This window comes from Mytilus galloprovincialis, chromosome 4, assembly GCF_965363235.1.
Source record: "Mytilus galloprovincialis chromosome 4, xbMytGall1.hap1.1, whole genome shotgun sequence".
NCBI lineage: Eukaryota > Metazoa > Mollusca > Bivalvia > Mytilida > Mytilidae > Mytilus > Mytilus galloprovincialis.
This window is the reverse complement of record NC_134841.1, coordinates 86,777,600-86,799,263: the sequence shown is the minus strand read 5'-3', so window position 1 is coordinate 86,799,263 and position 21,664 is coordinate 86,777,600. Positions and strand designations below refer to the sequence as shown.

At 30.6% G+C, this 21,664-nt stretch overlaps 1 protein-coding gene across 1 annotated transcript; it reads right to left on the bottom strand.

The window, feature by feature from the left end:
* Positions 1–235: 235 nt before the first annotated feature.
* LOC143073269 (uncharacterized) lies at positions 236–20,127 on the bottom strand. The gene is made up of 12 exons (XM_076248680.1): positions 20,021–20,127; positions 19,806–19,896; positions 17,818–17,911; positions 17,150–17,209; positions 16,161–16,232; positions 14,771–14,851; positions 13,272–13,311; positions 12,495–12,562; positions 11,662–11,721; positions 9,603–9,657; positions 1,289–1,374; positions 236–585 (listed from the first exon to the last, which is right to left on the bottom strand). The coding sequence occupies exons 1-11, from the start codon at positions 20,058–20,060 to the stop codon at positions 1,295–1,297; spliced, it is 741 nt and encodes a 246-aa protein (XP_076104795.1). The 5' UTR covers positions 20,061–20,127; the 3' UTR covers positions 236–585; positions 1,289–1,294.
* Between the last annotated feature and the right edge of the window lie 1,537 nt (positions 20,128–21,664).

The following is a 21,664-nucleotide window of genomic DNA, read 5'->3' as shown; positions in this document are numbered from 1 at the left end:
ACTTATATTGACATAATTATTTCCCCTTCTACTGTTTCTTATTCCCTATAATATATATTGACCAGTTTGAGATACAATGTATGGAACAAACAAACAAGTAACTAGGTATTTTCATCACATAATTAACATTTTGTTCGAAAAGGATCTTAGGTGAAAAATGTAAAAAAAAAATGGATATAAGTATATATCTTTTTGATTTTTTTTTGCTTGCATATTAATTTGTGCCAAAAATATGAACATCTAAGTTTTTGTTATGGTTGAATGACTTCATACACATGACATCATTCAGTAGACAAACATGTAAATATATAAACATTTTTACAAAGCTTATAAATATCATACATTTGTAAATATCTCTGTGCACTATGACCTTTCAAAAACATTAACAGCTGCACCTATAAAAAATGTTTTATATCATTGATCACATGACACACATGTGACTTATCCACATTCAATTGTGACAAAAAATAAGTTCAATATCTAGTGTTCTCAGGACCAACAGTTTAACAATGAACACAATATTTGAAATGTTGTGACTAATGGTTTCCATGGTAATGATGAAATGTATGACATACTTCTCTAGATCTGGAAAAAACAATTCACTATCAATTAAATGTATACACAAACAAGTTGAGAATATTGTAATGTTTGGTGTTTTCTTTCAAGAATGAATAAGGAAACATGCTTTGTTTCTTTTGATAGTGGCTATATATTTATATATAACTAATTGGACATTAGACTGACATACAATCACATTTAACTTCCTCAGACTTAGCCTTAGAAGGATTTGGTTATTTTTTTTTATGTCCCTTTTGTGGTAGCTCTTCATCTTTTTCTGTTCTTATACTTGAAATATTTTGCTTTGAGCGTCAATAATGAATGTAAATCCAGAAAAGAATTCCGGATGAATGAAACTTAAAATGTGTTGCTTTATTTTTAAATATTTCATCAATTCTTTTTTTCTAGTTCAATGTTATCTTGATAAAATTATTATTATTAATCTAATCTAACTTTAAGGACTATGTTCAATTTCAAATGCCTGCTTCTAACAGAAACAGTATTTTCTTTTTATTCTAATGATAATCTAAAATAAGCATATCATGAAATAAAGCATTTCTTAATTATCAATAAGATTTGTTTTATTGCTTGACAATTATGTAGGCATGGCATGGAAGATGTTTAATGAATGACAAAATATACAATCAATTTTTTTTTAATTGGTTATTAACAATATGAGAACATGAGAAACCGAATTTTCCCTAATTTTACATTTTCAAACAATACCTACCTTTTATCAACTCGTTACATCTTTTGCATCTTTTATGTGATTTTTCAGGTATTTCATCATTCCAAATGTCTTGACTTTCTTTTTGCCTAAATATGATATTAAAGATCATCACTACAGGTTACAGATTATTTTCAACTATTTTTTCTTAAAACGTTTGAATGCCTAAAATAGTTTTTTTCTAACTAGTGCATGTAATTTAATAAGCTAAACTTTCAAACTACTGGTAATTGTTGATGAAAAGCTAGCTGACTTGCTTGATATTCTGGCTGATCAAAGTCAGTATCAAAAAGAAAAATGCCATTTCTCAGTGATACTAACATAAATAAATATATTTATATATTTTTCCAAATAAAAAATCCCACAAATCATATTACAGGACAAATATTTAAGGATATATATAATTTAAATTGGGTCTGTCATTGTCTTTCTTGTCTATTCATTTTAGATACCGCAGTCAGTATTATTTTTATCTCGGTTGGTTATGCTCATCTGTGTTGTTATCTTTATGCTTTTTTGTTTATTTATGCCTTTCATTTATTAATGAATTAGAACACACCCGTGAAATCTTTGGCATTTACTGCATGGTTGAAAGTATGTAAACTGTTGTAGGATAAATTTTTGTAAAATATAATGTGACTGGCTAATTTCAGGAAAGGTATCAAAAGTCTTAGCCTGCGGGTGTCAAGTTGACAGCACAATTTTGCTTTAGCCTCCTCCTCTTTTTCCAAAGTCTGTTATTGCTTGTTTTCTGATTTTCTGTATACTATGAACATACATATACTAAAACTAAATGCATTTGCTATTTACTATCAATTCCTAGTCGACTATCCACGGCAGTCACTGATATAGTATACTCTTTAGAGAATCTTTATATAATATATCAGCAACCGTCATGGATAGTAAACCATGAAAATAATTGTCCTGCCCAAAGTACTTTTGAAAATAATGTGTTATTATAAAACAGTTCTAAACAGAAGTCTTGTTTATGACTTAAAAGTCCTTCCGATGAGGGCAACAATATCCCGACACCTTTTTCCCTGTTTTTCTCCCCAAATAACCCAAACTGAATAATCAAAAGAATGGATGACAAATGCAACTATGCATGGTACCTATAGGACACAGGGCAATGATGATTACTTATTGTGAAGGGAGAAAAGCGGCACACAGAATCTGGTCTTCTCGTTTAATAGCATAGAAGACATCATAAATCAAAGAGCTGATAGCTCTGAAGTGGAAGAAGGTGAATAAAAGGTAACTTGAATTACCATAAAAGCAGCCCCACTTACCCAGGCTGCTTTGTTCCATTATCGTTAAACTGTATTTTTTTTTCTTCAAACAAGAAAAGGTCATAAGTACATGGATTTCCCATCCGTACAATCATTTTCTATGTTCAGTTGACTATGAAAATTAGGTAAAATCTTTAATTTGGCAGTAATTAAGAAGATCATATCAAGAGGAACACATGTGTACTAAGTTTCAAGTTGATTGGATTTCAACTTCATCAAAAACTACCTCGACCATAAACTTTATAACCAGAAGCAGGACGGACGGACAGACTAGAAAACATTGCCCATAAATGGAGCATAAAAATAGTAAGACTTGTTACATACCTGCCAACTTTTGAAAGTTCCCATATGGGTTTTTACTGCACAACAATTTTAAAGGTTACAATTTTTAGCGACGTATTTTGCAAGATCTGGATTGTCTAGAAAAAGTGTCATATTTGTATGATGAACTTACATGCCTTTTCCTTAAGTCTGTTTGCATGATTCTAGTTATATATTAAATCAGTAGAATAAAATATACATGAAGCTAGCAGACCAGGGTTTATTTTCCAGATTAAGAATATTAGATGCTTGTTGAAATTTCCAATTTTGAATTATGCACAAAGATGGACCTTTAACAGGTTGGGAACAATTAACACTCCAAATGAGGGTAACCTAACTGGAAGATCATCACAACCCACTGTAAAAAATGATCACAAAATAGAATTTTTCAATAAAATGCTGAAAATAGGCTTTAAAGTATTAAAATGCATTGCAAAAAACAAATATTTCATTAAATAAATTTAAGTAGAATATTCCTATGATATTCCTTTTCATATTGGATACAAATTTTATTGAGTCTACTGCAGACACTTTGTAGTCAAAGTGTTTCAACTGAGGTACTACACAGGCGTCAAAAGGCGTCATTATGGAGTAAAGGGGGTGGCGTCAAAAAGCGTCATTATGGAGGAAAGGGTTTAAGTACTGAATGGTCAAAACATCATGTTCTTTTATCGACATAAATTTTGTCATAAATGTAACCAAATGATGTAGAAATTGTGTTTTTTCTTCAAATTTCCATCAAATTGTAATGTTTATAGTTCCATTATTGCCTCTCTATTTGAATAAAATAAAATAATAAGAAGAATCTGTTTCTTGTTTTGTTTTGTTTTGTTTTTGACAAATGATTGTTCACTGCTAGCAAATGAATCATTATATTTATATATCTTATCTGTATATATTTTTGTTCATGTCTTCATCTCCTTATCATTTGTAAATGTATAGACAAATAAGAAAGAAATAAGCTCCACATGTATACTTGCAACATCGTAAATTAATTCTAGAAACAATCTGTTGTAAACAAAATTATGATATAAACTTCAATTTAATCCTTGAAAGGAGGTCTAGATTGCTAAAATAATTTATAAATTTTAATTTTTTTATTTGTCCAAAATCATTTAAATTCATTTAATCAACATCCTTTTATGATTATTTGATTAAAATATTAATCATTTATAGTCTTTTTACAATTTACATTTTTAAAAGCAAAATAACTGAAAACAGGATAAAACAAAGGGAAGTAACAAAAAAGTATTTCAATATTCCCAATACACATCGTTTTGATAACACAACGGCAGTTAGCCGGAGGTAAACATCGTTGATTACCAGTATGTTTGACACCCAAGCTGTCAAGTGAAGCCATATAATTATACATCTTCTTTGATGTTCAGGTAAAATTTAACACAGGTGTCAATTACACCCGTACAGTAGTAAGAAATGATCAAATATGGCGTCTGAAAAATTTCATACACGGGAGTTTTTTCTCCTAAACGGGAGGTTCACATGTATGTTACGAAGGGCATCTAATTCACATGACAAAGGAAAACCATGAATAAAGACAACACTTTATATATCCTTTTTATTTATATAAAAACAAAATCTTCTTGTCTGCACGATTGCAAATTCGTAACTTCAAGGGCGAACTTGTAAACAGGGCGAGTTGTCCCGATACCAAATTCACGCATGCGTAATACAAATATCTACAGTTAAAACATCCTGTTACAAGTAAACAAATAACGTTCATGTGGATGAGATGAAATCTAATAATTTACATAAATAAAAGGGTCATATTTACGATAGTGATTGTTTTACAATCATAATTTACAAATTAAATGATTCAGATGCCTAATCATGTGTAAAAATCGGTGTCAGGAATCTAAGTTGTTTTGAAATTGTAATACACGAAATGAATGCGGCATACGGAGACTCAATGCCAATGGTCAGCCCCTTAAGTCTTCAGAAGACTTGACGTCTTCTTCCACTAAAAAATTACAAGTTTTTGTATAGGTATCTCATAACTGAATTCAATGGTCACAACTTCAAAACATCTGTACAAATTTTTCTTACTTGTAGCGAAACTCTATACAAACCAGTGATATAATGTAATAGCAAAACAATTAACTAAAAACCTATCACTGTGATATACTTACCAAATATAGGTAATAATTGTTCATCCCACTAAAAACCTATCACTGTGATATACTTACCAAACATAGGTAATAATTGTTCATCCCACTAAAAACCTATCATTGTGATATACTTACCAAATATAGGTAATAATTGTTCATCCCACTAAAAACCTATCATTGTGATATACTTACCAAATATAGGTAATAATTGTTCATCCCACTAAAAACCTATCATTGTGATATACTTACCAAATATAGGTAATAATTGTTCATCCCACTAAAAACCTATCATTGTGATATACTTACCAAATATAGGTAATAATTGTTCATCCCACTAAAAACCTATCACTGTGATATACTTACCAAATATAGGTAATAATTGTTCATCCCACTAAAAACCTATCACTGTGATATACTTACCAAATATAGGTAATAATTGTTCATCCCACTAAAAACCTATCCTTGTGATATACTTACCAAATATAGGTAATAATTGTTCATCCCACTAAAAACCTATCCTTGTGATATACTTACCAAATATAGGTAATAATTGTTCATCCCACTAAAAACCTATCCTTGTGATATACTTACCAAATATAGGTAATAATTGTTCATCCCACTAAAAACCTATCATTGTGATATACTTACCAAATATAGGTAATAATTGTTCATCCCACTAAAAACCTATCATTGTGATATACTTACCAAATATAGGTAATAATTGTTCATCCCACTAAAAACCTATCATTGTGATATACTTACCAAATATAGGTAATAATTGTTCATCCCACTAAAAACCTATCCTTGTGATATACTTACCAAATATAGGTAATAATTGTTCATCCCACTAAAAACCTATCCTTGTGATATACTTACCAAATACAGGTAATAATTGTTCATCCCACTAAAAACCTATCCTTGTGATATACTTACCAAATATAGGTAATAATTGTTCATCCCACTAAAAACCTATCCTTGTGATATACTTACCAAATACAGGTAATAATTGTTCATCCCACTAAAAACCTATCCTTGTGATATACTTACCAAATATAGGTAATAATTGTTCATCCCACTAAAAACCTATCATTGTGATATACTTACCAAATATAGGTAATAATTGTTCATCCCACTAAAAACCTATCATTGTGATATACTTACCAAATATAGGTAATAATTGTTCATCCCACTAAAAACCTATCATTGTGATATACTTACCAAATATAGGTAATAATTGTTCATCCCACTAAAAACCTATCATTGTGATATACTTACCAAATATAGGTAATAATTGTTCATCCCACTAAAAACCTATCATTGTGATATACTTACCAAATATAGGTAATAATTGTTCATCCCACTAAAAACCTATCATTGTGATATACTTACCAAATATAGGTAATAATTGTTCATCCCACTAAAAACCTATCATTGTGATATACTTACCAAATATAGGTAATAATTGTTCATCCCACTAAAAACCTATCATTGTGATATACTTACCAAATATAGGTAATAATTGTTCATCCCACTAAAAACCTATCATTGTGATATACTTACCAAATATAGGTAATAATTGTTCATCCCACTAAAAACCTATCATTGTGATATACTTACCAAATATAGGTAATAATTGTTCATCCCACTAAAAACCTATCATTGTGATATACTTACCAAATATAGGTAATAATTGTTCATCCCACTAAAAACCTATCATTGTGATATACTTACCAAATATAGGTAATAATTGTTCATCCCACTAAAAACCTATCATTGTGATATACTTACCAAATATAGGTAATAATTGTTCATCCCACTAAAAACCTATCACTGTGATATACTTACCAAATATAGGTAATAATTGTTCATCCCACTAAAAATCTATCACTGTGATATACTTACCAAATATAGGTAATAATTGTTCATCCCACTAAAAACCTATCATTGTGATATACTTACCAAATATAGGTAATAATTGTTCATCCCACTAAAAACCTACCATTGTGATATACTTACCAAATATAGGTAATAATTGTTCATCCCACTAAAAACCTATCATTGTGATATACTTACCAAATATAGGTAATAATTGTTCATCACACTAAAAACCTATCACTGTGATATACTTACCAAATATAGGTAATAATTGTTCATCCCACTAAAAACCTATCACTGTGATATACTTACCAAATATAGGTGATAATTGTTCATCCCACTAAAAACCTATCATTGTGATATACTTACCAAATATAGGTGATAATTGTTCATCCCACTAAAAACCTATTATTGTGATATACTTACCAAATATAGGTGATAATTGTTCATCCCACTAAAAACCTATCATTGTGATATACTTACCAAATATAGGTAATAATTGTTCATCACACTAAAAACCTATCACTGTGATATACTTACCAAATATAGGTAATAATTGTTCATCACACTAAAAACATATTATTGTGATATACTTACCAAATATAGGTAATAATTGTTCATCCCACTAAAAACCTATCACTGTGATATACTTACCAAATATAGGTAATAATTGTTCATCCCACTAAAAACCTATCATTGTGATATACTTACCAAATATAGGTAATAATTGTTCATCCCACTAAAAACCTATCATTGTGATATACTTACCAAATATAGGTAATAATTGTTCATCCCACTAAAAACCTATCATTGTGATATACTTACCAAATATAGGTAATAATTGTTCATCCCACTAAAAACCTATCATTGTGATATACTTACCAAATATAGGTAATAATTGTTCATCCCACTAAAAACCTATCATTGTGATATACTTACCAAATATAGGTAATAATTGTTCATCCCACTAAAAACCTATCATTGTGATATACTTACCAAATATAGGTAATAATTGTTCATCCCACTAAAAACCTATCATTGTGATATACTTACCAAATATAGGTAATAATTGTTCATCCCACTAAAAACCTATCATTGTGATATACTTACCAAATATAGGTAATAATTGTTCATCCCACTAAAAACCTATCCTTGTGATATACTTACCAAATATAGGTAATAATTGTTCATCCCACTAAAAACCTATCATTGTGATATACTTACCAAATATAGGTAATAATTGTTCATCCCACTAAAAACCTATCATTGTGATATACTTACCAAATATAGGTAATAATTGTTCATCCCACTAAAAACCTATCATTGTGATATACTTACCAAATATAGGTAATAATTGTTCATCCCACTAAAAACCTATCACTGTGATATACTTACCAAATATAGGTAATAATTGTTCATCCCACTAAAAATCTATCACTGTGATATACTTACCAAATATAGGTAATAATTGTTCATCCCACTAAAAACCTATCATTGTGATATACTTACCAAATATAGGTGATAATTGTTCATCCCACTAAAAACCTATTATTGTGATATACTTACCAAATATAGGTGATAATTGTTCATCCCACTAAAAACCTATCATTGTGATATACTTACCAAATATAGGTAATAATTGTTCATCACACTAAAAACCTATCACTGTGATATACTTACCAAATATAGGTAATAATTGTTCATCCCACTAAAAACCTATCATTGTGATATACTTACCAAATATAGGTGATAATTGTTCATCCCACTAAAAACCTATCATTGTGATATACTTACCAAATATAGGTGATAATTGTTCATCCCACTAAAAACCTATTATTGTGATATACTTACCAAATATAGGTGATAATTGTTCATCCCACTAAAAACCTATCATTGTGATATACTTACCAAATATAGGTAATAATTGTTCATCACACTAAAAACCTATCACTGTGATATACTTACCAAATATAGGTAATAATTGTTCATCACACTAAAAACATATTATTGTGATATACTTACCAAATATAGGTAATAATTGTTCATCCCACTAAAAACCTATCATTGTGATATACTTACCAAATATAGGTAATAATTGTTCATCCCACTAAAAACCTATCCTTGTGATATACTTACCAAATATAGGTAATAATTGTTCATCCCACTAAAAACCTATCATTGTGATATACTTACCAAATATAGGTAATAATTGTTCATCCCACTAAAAACCTATCATTGTGATATACTTACCAAATATAGGTAATAATTGTTCATCCCACTAAAAACCTATCATTGTGATATACTTACCAAATATAGGTAATAATTGTTCATCCCACTAAAAACCTATCATTGTGATATACTTACCAAATATAGGTGATAATTGTTCATCCCACTAAAAACCTATCATTGTGATATACTTACCAAATATAGGTAATAATTGTTCATCCCACTAAAAACCTATCACTGTGATATACTTACCAAATATAGGTAATAATTGTTCATCCCACTAAAAACATATTATTGTGATATACTTACCAAATATAGGTAATAATTGTTCATCCCACTAAAAACCTATCATTGTGATATACTTACCAAATATAGGTAATAATTGTTCATCACACTAAAAACCTATCACTGTGATATACTTACCAAATATAGGTAATAATTGTTCATCACACTAAAAACATATTATTGTGATATACTTACCAAATATAGGTAATAATTGTTCATCACAGAGCATAAACTGTCTATTTTTGGGATCCTGAAATAAAAATACATAAAATAGAGAAAGGAAATGGGGAATATGTTAAAGACTGACCAAACAGCAGACAAAAGCCAAAAGGCCACGAATGAATCTTCAACGTAGCGAGAAAAATCAAGCACCCAGAGATAGTCTTCAGCTGGCCCTTAAACAAATTGTGTATCAATGTTTGTTAATATAAATCATGAATGTGCTTTCATTACAGATAAACTATTTTCAATGTCTCAAATATATTACCGATATTAGATTGTCAATTAAAAAAAAAAAGATGTCATATGATTGCCTAAGAGACAACTCTTCACCAGAGGCTAAATGACATAGAAGTTTGCAACTATAGGTCACTGTAGGGCCTGTAACTATGAGCAAAATCCACACAGCATAGTTTCCTTTAAAAGACCCCAAAATGACAAATGTAAAACAAATGTAAAACAATACAAAGGAGGAAACTAATGTCCTAATTTATGTACAAAACAATGAACAAAAAACAACAAGAGCTGTCAAAATGACAGTAAACCGGATTCTTTAACATTTATTTGTGTTCTGGCATTTATCAATATTACAAGGACCAAAACTCCTACTAGGAAATTTTAAAAGGTTTGGTTAAACAGTTCATGAGTAAATGCACGGACACAACATTTTTTAAACTTTCAAGAACTGTAACTCCTGAACGGTAAAAGTAAAAATCGTCATTATTGAACTTGACCTCCATTTTGTTGTCAGTAACAACATATTAAAATTTTAAAAGGTTTGGTTGACTGGTTCATGAGTAAATGCACAGACACGACATTTTTTAAACTTTCAAGAACCGTAACTCCTGAACGGTAAAAGTAAAAATCGTCATTATTGAACTTGACCTCCGTTATGTTGTCAGTAACAACATATTAAAATTTTAAAAGGTTTGGTTGAACGGTTCATGAGTAAATGCACGGACACAACATTTTTTAAACTTTCAAGAACCGTAACTCCTGAATGGTAAAAGTCAAAATCGTCATTATTGAACTTGACCTCCATTTTGTTGTCAGAAAATTTTAAAAGGTTTGGTTGAACGCTTCATGAGTAAATGCACGGACAACATTTGGTTGTAGCCCGCCCGCCCGCCCGCCGTACATCCCCAAATCAATAACCGACACTTTTGACACAAAAATCAGGTTAAAAATGATATACAACTTTTATGCTGACTGGTATTTTTATTTGAAAGATGGATGCATGGATGTGCAAGAGACAAAAGTGATCACCAAATAAAAATATATGTGTGGTTCCAGTAACCCTACCGTCCCTACTTTTTCGGCTGAAAAATAGCCTACCCTAAAGATTTTATTGTCATTTTTCGTTAAGCACTGTTAAAGTCAGAATGTTGCTCTCATAGACTCAATGTAAAAAAAAACATAAATAAAAAAAAATTCCTACCTACCTACCCTAACTTTTTTTCAGATGTAACTGGAACCACAAATACTACTTTATTTGGCCTAACAAAAAACTTGACATCATTCAAAGAAAGATAATTCATTCTTCTTAAATTTTTAATATACCAGAAAACCTCTTAGGTTTGAATAATTGTAACATGTTTAATATGAACATTATATTTACAGAAAAAGACCACATCAAGGATATATCTTGTCGCCATGGTCGCTATAGTATATTATTTTTGCTAATGTGAAATTTACATTAGCATTTTTGAAAACCAGTTTTGTGTTGTGTATGCACAAATTATATGCAGGAAAAAAAAATTTAAAACTATTTTGAGTTCTCACAGGAAACTAATTTTTTCTATTATAACAATCTTAATCCTATTTATCCTGTATTCCTTATGAAGCAAAATTTATAATCATTAATATCATGGTGGTTTCTCCCTCTTAATTAAAGTGCTCCCAGTTTTCAAATCTTATAAGGAACACCAAATTATCTGACTGAGGAGTCAACTCAATGGAATGTTTAAAGCGAAATTCTACAATGCATAGGTAAACAATAGTACACCTGTGCATTGTAAAATTATCATTTACTTACTTGTAGATTTCGTTCTTTAATTATCTGCCACATTTTCTTCACAACCTCATTTCTTGCCAACTACAACAGAAAAAGTCAAATAAAGAATGTCAAAATAGATTAAGCAAATTAGTGATTCATTCTATTGTATAACATGTTCTTTTAAAATTAAAAGAAGCATGCAGACAGTAAATTGTTAAGTATTCAAAATATCAATTTAAGGAGACAAGTATATCTCAGCATATTTTCTTAAAGAGTTTAGTAAAAAATTGAAGACAATCTGTCTCTTGCACATCCATCCTTCAAATAAAAATACCAGTCAACATATATAATAAATCAACACATCATTTTCCTGGCAGTTATTAAATTAATTATTGGAAACAGCTGTTATGAAGATGGAAGGGTTCTACAAGTACAAAAAAAATGTACTATTAAAGGAGATTCTGGTTGAAGTCTGAATATCAAAGTCAATGTCTCATGACCTCATATAATCTCTCTCAGAGACATGGATTACCCAACAAACTGATGTTGTGATATACATGGTTATTTATAACATTGAATCAAATAAATGTTCATTCTGAAATTGTTATCTACAATTAAATATTTAAAATATCGTGAATTCCCAATTTTCACACAACCCTCAAACATTCAAGTGTTTAAAATCTTGTTTCAGAGACATTGTTCTGGACAAATCGCTTTACATGTAGTGAGTGTCTAAACAATTTGATGCACTACTGATGAATCTATTATAAAAAGTTAATCAAAGCTAACCATTTAAATAATTATTGACAAGTTACTTTTTAATACTTGGTCTCAGCAACCTTTATTCTAAAATAACAAATATATGCCAATACCTTATCAGCACCCATTACATCAGCTAACTCTTGAGACAACAGACATGGTCGACTATATGCTGATGTACCTAAAAATATATATATAGCAAACATAAATTAAAAGTGCTAAATTACTAAAAATACATTTGGCAGTGTACATTGAATAACCAGATATTTGTAAAAGTGTTATTTTGACTTGAATGTTTGAAGCCATGCATATAAACAGCCGAAATCAAGGAATATTGCATTACAAGGGAATAGGGCATCAAAAGAGTTGTCAAACTGATATGTATTCATAGCAATGCAACTTCATACAAAATATCATTGATCTATCAAGCTTCTGAAAAAGCAATACCTATGTCTCACTACCGAACATTAAGAGACAACAATTAAGCCCATGCCTTAACATGGAATGTAGCATCAATCAGGTGAAAACTTTTCATATTTTACAATATCTTACCCTTTATTGTTGGGTGCATGTCTTATTAATTTATTCAATATCTCTCTAAATATTGATTGATTTATTGGTGCTAAAAGCCACTTTCAACACTATTTTAAGGCAGTCAGTTTAAATTGGTGGAGAATGCCAGAGTCCCTGGGGAAAACCAACGACCTTTGGCAGGAAATCTGACAATCCTAGTCAATTAAGATTTGGGTAAAGCGCACCCACATAAGAAGGGTTTGAGGTCACAACCTATAAATATTGATGTGCAGGTCTGTAAAATTGTGCTATGAAATTATCAATAAATAATTCACTTAAATAAATATATGAAATATTTATAGTGAATCTGTTCTTACCTTTCTTTTCCCTTTTAACCGGTGTTTTTCTTTCTTTTTTCTGCAAATAGAAAGATAAGTTAGCTTCTGCTACAGTTAGTTATATTAAGCATACTTTACTACACTGCACTTGCTTATAATTGCTTACATCCACTTCATTTGAACTTGTGGATAGTGGATATTTATTTTTTATATAAATTCGAACAACTGATCAAAAGTACTTAAAACCACATATTCAAGTTAAGTACTGTTTTATAAAATTTACACATTTTCAACTTACAAATTCATGGAGTTTTTAACCTACTAGCTTACAAAGTAATAGATTAAATAAGGTTGCCCTCAATATATTTTACCAGTTCTCTGTATGGTGAAAAAAAAAATAACAAAGAAAGGCTTCCATTTGGCTGTGACAGATGCATAGTTTAAACATATTTATTTATAGTGGATTGGGAAACAAGTTTTGCAACTTATATTAATTTCTCGGGGTTTGTGTTGTTTATTCTTTAGTTTTCTATGTTGTGTCGTGTGTGCTGTTGTTTGTTTGTCTTTTTCATTTTTAGCCATGGCGTTGTCAGTTTGTTTTAGATTTATGAGTTTGACTGTCCCTTTGGTATCTTTCGTCCCTCTTTTAATCCCTTTCCACTTTGCAGGTGCGAGTGCGGCCTTGTAGAGGCATTAGCCTACTCTTTTTCGAAATCTACAAGGGTGTCTTTAATGTGCAAGAGACGGATGCATAAATATGCAGCTACGTATGTTTGAGACAGAATCATAATAATTTTGAAGAAGACATTACTTGTGATTAATCAATTTGTATTTCTGAACAAGAAAATATGTTTAAACTAAAAAATAAAAAAAATATTCATGCTTAAATGATGTTTACTTAAGATTTTGTAGTGTAAATTGTATTTGTATACCAATCTTTGTATTCCTTTTGTAGTGTAAATTGTATTTGTATACCAACCTTTGTATTCCTTTTGTAGTGTAAATTGTATTTGTATACCAACCTTTGTATTCCTTTTGTAGTGTAAATTGTATTTGTATACCAACCTTTGTATTCCTTTTGTAGTGTAAATTGTATTTGTATACCAACCTTTGTATTCCTTTTGTAGTGTAAATTGTATTTGTATACCAACCTTTGTATTCACTTTGTAGTGTAAATTGTATTTGTATACCAACCTTTGTGTTCCTTTTGTAGTGTAAATTGTATTTGTATACCAACCTTTGTATTCACTTTGTAGTGTAAATTGTATTTGTATACCAACCTTTGTATTCCTTTTGTAGTGTAAATTGTATTTGTATACCAACCTTTGTATTCACTTTGTAGTGTAAATTGTACTTGTATACCAACCTTTGTATTCCTTTTGTAGTGTAAATTGTATTTGTATACCAACCTTTGTATTCACTTTGTAGTGTAAATTGTACTTGTATACCAACCTTTGTATTCCTTTTGTAGTGTAAATTGTATTTGTATACCAACCTTTGTATTCACTTTGTAGTGTAAATTGTATTTGTATACCAACCTTTGTATTCCTTGATCTTGTTCGTCTACCACCACTGTTTAATTCTTCTTGTAATTTCTGAGCCATGGCTTCATCATCTTCCTACAAGAATTTACAATATTATAATATTTTTTATAACATGTAGATATTTCTTTTCTAAAAAAGTTCCCATTAAGCATTGTAAGTTCTTTCATAAGAATGTTCAAAGACATGTCTTCAGGGATTTAACTCGGGATAAAACATAAAATGTCACACTGGCTCAAATATTCTTTTGGAAGCCCCTTCACATATTTTTTATGTCCAACCTAGGGGCATTATGTTTTTCGGTCTGTGCATTGGTTCTTCCCTCTAAGTAACAAAATGCAATTATGGTTATCAGATGGCAATTTAATAACCAATGATTGACATAAAAAAAAAACAATATTTAATTTTACTTTGTTAAAATTTGATTATCTGAAGTAAACTGTTAAATTGGCAGTGCATCATTCTAGGTGTACAACATCAGCATACATATATCTGCCTTAGACTCTTAATCTGTGTAAAATTATGTGGTCAAAACTTTCACTTTCCTTTTTGAAAGCACATTTTCCTAATAGTGGATATTGACCTGACAATGGTAAAACATGGACCATTTTCGAGAAAAAGGTTAGATAAAGGTACCAGATGATATTTTTACCTTTTTTGAAGAAATTAGGATGCAAAGTTGGACTTCCCACCTGCGCACATGCGCAAGCGTGAACTACTGCAAACAACGTGGTTCTGATTTTTTATTTTGAACATTTTAAAATTTTTCATCAAGTCAAATTCATTGACAGATTTCTGATAATTTTAATCTTTTTTACTCAATTTATTGATGCAAACCACTGAAATGTAACAAAATAACTTTGAGTAGACTGTTAATTGTCCACTACAGATTAGTTTACCAGGGTGGCGTTCAATATGGTAGCAGCTACTTAGGGCTACATAGTTTTTTGACAACTGAACATGTAGCTAGCCTAGTCAAAAATCTATGTAGCCCTATGTAGCTGCTACGATATTGAATGCCACCCTGTCACCTGAACATGTAAATTTTAGATGTTCGACAACAAATTAGCCTTGATCAAAATAAAAAGGTGTTATAGTAGTGGTTGTTTGATAGAACTTAATCATCATGTCACGTTTATGACCAGATGTGTGGCTGTTTAAGACAAAAGGTTGGATCAAAAAGATCGCATTAACTTCCAATTGAATTATGTCAAAACGACGGTCTATGAAGACAGCCTTGATAACTAAAAGTAGATGTCAGGTTCATGCTTATCCCAGGCAGACATCGTCCAAATAATTTTAAAATGTCTAGAAATTATGACCGTTTTGGAAGCCATTGATCAAACCCCCAATATTTGTTGGGTATAGATATCTTGAGAAAACTAACCCCACCATCAGATGAATCACTCATGTTGGTTGTGACCACTTTCTCTGGAGTTTTCTTTGGTGGTGGTTTTGGCTTAAAATAGAAGAGCATAACTTATAATGAAACACAATGATAGCTAACTTGAATGATGGTAAATATGAATAATTTAATTTTGGATGTAACACGTCTTCTGATTGGCTGACGTTATTTTGTTATCAGCCCATAGACATAATTTAGTCATGTGACTGCGACGTAATCAACATTTTTTCATGGTTTTCTACGTTTCAAAATGGAATTTAGAATTAAATTATAAGAAATGCCTGTAATATTTTTCCTGTCTATTCGAAATAACATAAAAAATGTGGTGCACACTGTTAAATAACCCGCTACGCACGTTATTCAGTGTGCAACAAATTTTTAATGGTATTTCTTCATAGACAGAAAAATTTTTACAGTCATTCCTTAAATGGTTGTGAAATTTTAGACAGAATCTAAATTTCATAAATAGTCTGTTTTCCCCACCTACAATGGACTTTCCATTCTCATATTAAACTGACCCCTATATACTGAATATCAGAATTTTTTGGTTGCATTTACAAAAATGATCAGAATGAGGTTAAATATCTGGCTTGGATTAGATTAACACATCTTTTCATTTAATTTCTATTTGATTTTATGTGATACAATGTATATTCTTCTTCTAATTAAGGATATTTTGTTTCAATAGGCCCACTGGTATCACAGGAATTCTTAGATTTTTTTTTAATACATACTTTACAACTAAACACGATATAAAGTTATGGTCCCTTGAGAACCAAATGCTTATTGGTCCTTGAAACATTGTTCATCTTATACAATGTATTGAAAACATAGTCAAATTACTCAGTTCTGAGTAATTCCTGCACAAAAGTTATCTATGGAGGCAGGCATGTTATGCCATATTCAAATGTTGTTCATTTTTTGTTTACTCCAAAGCAACCATAAAAGTTTAAGAAAACAAGATAACATACCTTTGTGATTGTGGCTTTCTTTGTTGGTTTTGGTTTCTTTTTAGGAGGTTCATCCTCCAACTACAAATATATCAAGAAATAATCTGACATTGTACATTGAACACTGAACATTAAGGTAAATATAGTACATATAAATGAACATGAATGGGTAAACCACAAACTATGAATGACATAAAATACAAAGATTGAATTTCTGCCATAGACATGATAGAAATAAATGACAAGACCTGTAAATCAAGTAACATCAAAGCTGAAAATCTACCTTCATACAGTCTCTTCCAAGTTTATGCACATGTTGATCACATTAATGGTTATCTTTTGCCCTGTCTACTCTTTTTTCAACACATTTTGGAGAATGTCACTGTAAATTCTTTTTTTTTAACTTTTGGCAATTTGGAGCTTTAAATATTGCATAAAAGGCATGTGCAGTTTATTGTTTAAGACTTTATATTGACCAATTGTTATTTGTTAGGTTGCTGTCTCTTTGGAGTCTATTTACTTGATGTGCTTGAGCTTTTGATTTTGCCATTTGATTAGGGACTTTCTGTTTTGAATTTTCCTTGAAGTTCAGTAATTTTGTGATTTTACTTTTGATGCATACACCACATTACTTTTCATACATGTTGATAACTTTTAAACTTGAATATGAAGAACAGTTTTTTGTTTACCTCCTCCTCTTCAGAACTTGGATCATCCTCATTTTCTTGACTATCTTGACTCTCTTCTATAAGTTCCATCACTAACTGATCTATTACTTTTCTTCTACAAATAAATAATACTATTGGTAAACACCAAGGTTGGAACATATTGATTTATTTGTATTAGTTATTGTTTTGTTAGTTCTTGAAATAAGAAACCAACTTTTTTTTCAACTAAAAATATAATCATTTGATAATAATCAACAATCTTGGCTTTGCTATGAAAACATGTACCTTTATTGCTGTGTGTTTGTTTTTTTCTACATTGGCTAGAGGTATAGGGGAAGGCTGGGATCTCAAAAAACATATTTAACCCATCCACATTTTAGCCCCTGTCCCATGCCAGGAGCCTATATGGCCTTTGTTAGTCTTGTATAATTTATAATTATGGTTTCTTTTGTATATTTCAGTTTAGTATGACGTCCATTGCCACTGAACAAGTGCATATTTCTGTGTAGGGGCCAGCTGAAGCATGCCTCCAGGTGGGGATTTCCTAGCTAAATTAGAGACCCATTGGTTGACTTTGGCTGTTTTCTGCTCTTTGGTCAGGTTGTAAATTATGGAATTATGTCTCTTCGTCTTTGACACATTCCCAATTTCCATTCTCAATTTTATCTTCATACATATAGACATTTTTTTTTATGAGTTATACCTCTGTCAGGCCTCGACAATAACGCTTGTCCGATTGTCCGGTACCAGAGGGAAAAAAGGTCGGACAAGTAAAAGCTGTATCAAGCTTGTCCGTCGGGACAAGTACATTATTATTCTGCAGAAAATCAATTCGATTCAACTTTGATGAACAAAGTAATTATAAACAAAAACCAAGAAAACAAATATTAATTTGACATGTTACTGTATTCTGTTTATTCAAATGCAAAGCCTTTTTCTTCAACATGTTTACTTGCAATCAATAATTTTTAACTGGTTCTTTGTCAGATACTTTTTAAGGTAAAAGGTATACTATTCTCTGAAACCAGTCTTACTGATCCGAATCAATGATACGCTTGGTAGATAAGGTTTACTTTACAGGACAGTTCCTCACCTGGAAAGATTCAGCTTTAAGTTAAATAGATAGTTTGGCAGGTAGGAGATATATTTAGTAGACATAATTGATAGACAGTTTGATAAGGCAGGAGACATTTCGGAACCAAGACAAAACAGTACCTCATTTTGCTACCTTATTCTGTTCCTTATAATAAATACCATACTGATATTTTTTTTTTATTTACCATAAAATTCACAAAATCATATTTGATCATAAGTAGAAAAAAACAATACTTGCAATATGGTGACCTGTAGTTGTTAATGTCTGTGTCATTTGGTCTCTTGCAGAGAGTGTCTCATTGGCAATCAGACCTTATGATGGCTTATCTTCTTCTTTTTATTGATTGCATTTGAATAAGCTTTTTTCAACTTAAAAAAAAACAAGATACAAACCCAATGAGTGTACATTGGCCTATCAGATGGTGCCTCATGTTTAGAGTCTGATGAGACCAGCATTGATGAAAACTAGAACCTAATTCCTGTGACATGACTAGTTTCGCAGTTGTACTTGACTCATATTTTTGAAAAGTATTTCAAAAGAAATAAATCAAATTTTGTTTTCGTTTAAATTGGTTTTGCTCCTTTAATCAACTAAAAAGGTTATTTTTAATAGAAATTTTTTGGACAAGTAGCAATTTCATTCGGACAAGTAAATTTTGGTATGGACAAGTTGAAAAAAAAGTTATTGTAGAGGCCTGCTCTGTTGGAGTAAAAAATTATAAATAAAGAAAAACCCATGTATTGTTTTCAATCAGCTGATCATTGTTGATGTAGAGTTGTCTACCTTATTGAGTTACTATCCACGTGCACACAACACACTGTACACAAACGTGTCGCACACCAATTTACCTTTTATTCTACTAATAATGGTTAAGAGTAAATAATTAAAACGATATGTGTTCTTGAATACATACTTATCTGAGAGGTCTGTGTCATACTGTTCCTGCAACTGAAGTCGAACTTTCTTTGCCGACAAGCTATCAAGATCGGCATCCTTCAGTATGTCTGTAAAATTTAAATAAAAGCGTGAAATGTTTTAGACATAAAAAATAAATTAAAAGGTATTGTATTTTACTATCTTCATGCGTGCATTGTTAAGTTTATATGCTCAATGTACGAAAAAACAAACCTTTTATTGCTTTTCGAAGTTTATCTTGTGTGAGTGCCATTGTGTTCCGGTAAATACAAAGGGAGATCACTCTAATATATTTCAAGAATTTCTAGATTCGAAATTTTAGCGCCTTTTTGCGTTAATGCGGCGAAATAATGAGGGGGGCCCCCAATAATAGACACCACATTTATAAACAACTCTAATAAATATTGTGTCGGATAAGCTATATAATCTTTATACATGTATGTACCGACTCATTAAGCTGTTTCTTAAAATCATTGGCTTTTGGTCGTGTTGAACTGAGATGACTGAACTCCATTTTTTAAATTCATGTGCAAAATTTAACATTGATTAGGATGCTCTCTTTGAATTTGGTTGCCATAACATACCTAACTTTACTTTTCAAAACAATCTGCAAAAATTCATATTTCGTCATTAAGCTGTGAAGCAATCAGGTTTCAGTCAGTAATGACGTCACTTTGTTGGATAATTTTTTGAAGTCAATATGAGTTAATAGCCTGTATATTTATTTCTCATATAAAAATTTTGTATACTATAAACCAAGGTTTTTTTTAAAAGTCTAATTGTATCGTAAGTGTGTATTAGTTCCATGTATCTATGCTAATCAATGTTCTTTTTTCTTGTACTTATATGCATGAAATATTTGCCGCTAGACGTTAATCAATCAACAATCAATCAATATATTCTCTAAATACCCCTTGTAGGCCCTTTTAAAAATTGGTAATACATCCCTTTCTCTCTTTATTCTCTCTATCAAATACCGACAGAACTTTTATTAAAATATCAAAATTGCGCGTGTAAAAGATACATGTAATAGACAATCGTACGTTACGTCACCGTATCCATTTAGCAAAAATAGAAGCAAAAATCTTTGAAGTTTTCTTAGAGTTTAAACAATATTTATTTTTACGATTTGGGATAGTATGCACGTCTTACAACATAGCTAAATATGACACAAAAAGGTTCACAGTATATATCAACTAGTGAAGTATTGTTACAGACATTCATTTCTTAACGGATGAGAAGTTAAGCGGCATTAATGCAATTTGTGTACCTCTTATTACAGAATCATGAGTCGTTTTGGCTGTCGGTTCAAACTCATTTTTCTATGATTCAATACCGATTCAAAATATAATTGGTGGAACTAAATAGTAAATAATGATACATCTACAAAATAAACACATAATGGAAAATTGGAATGGATCATAAAATAACGTAGGTGAAAAAACTTAAAATAAGTACAATTTGGGTACCCCTACTTTGAAAGCTGAAGGCCGTTTGGTGACCTACAGTTGTTAACTACAGAAGGTCAGTTGTCGCATTGACAATCATACCACAGCTTTTAATTTTTATATATGCATGTGTGGTTGCGCTCTTCAGGAGACTTGAAATTCGAGAGAAATGATGCTTACAAAATTACAAACCCTGATTTTTACAACTTCACACTTTTACAATTTGATACAACGGCATTTTGTAAATGCACTGTTCACGAGTAAATATCAGGCTTGCAAGAATGCTAAATGTGTAAACAATTTAAAAAAAAAAAACAATAAAGTAACATCAAGAACATAAGTAATCGAACAAATAATTTTTACTACCGGCGCGATGTTCGTTCTTTTGAGTTTCAAGAGATGTCAAAGG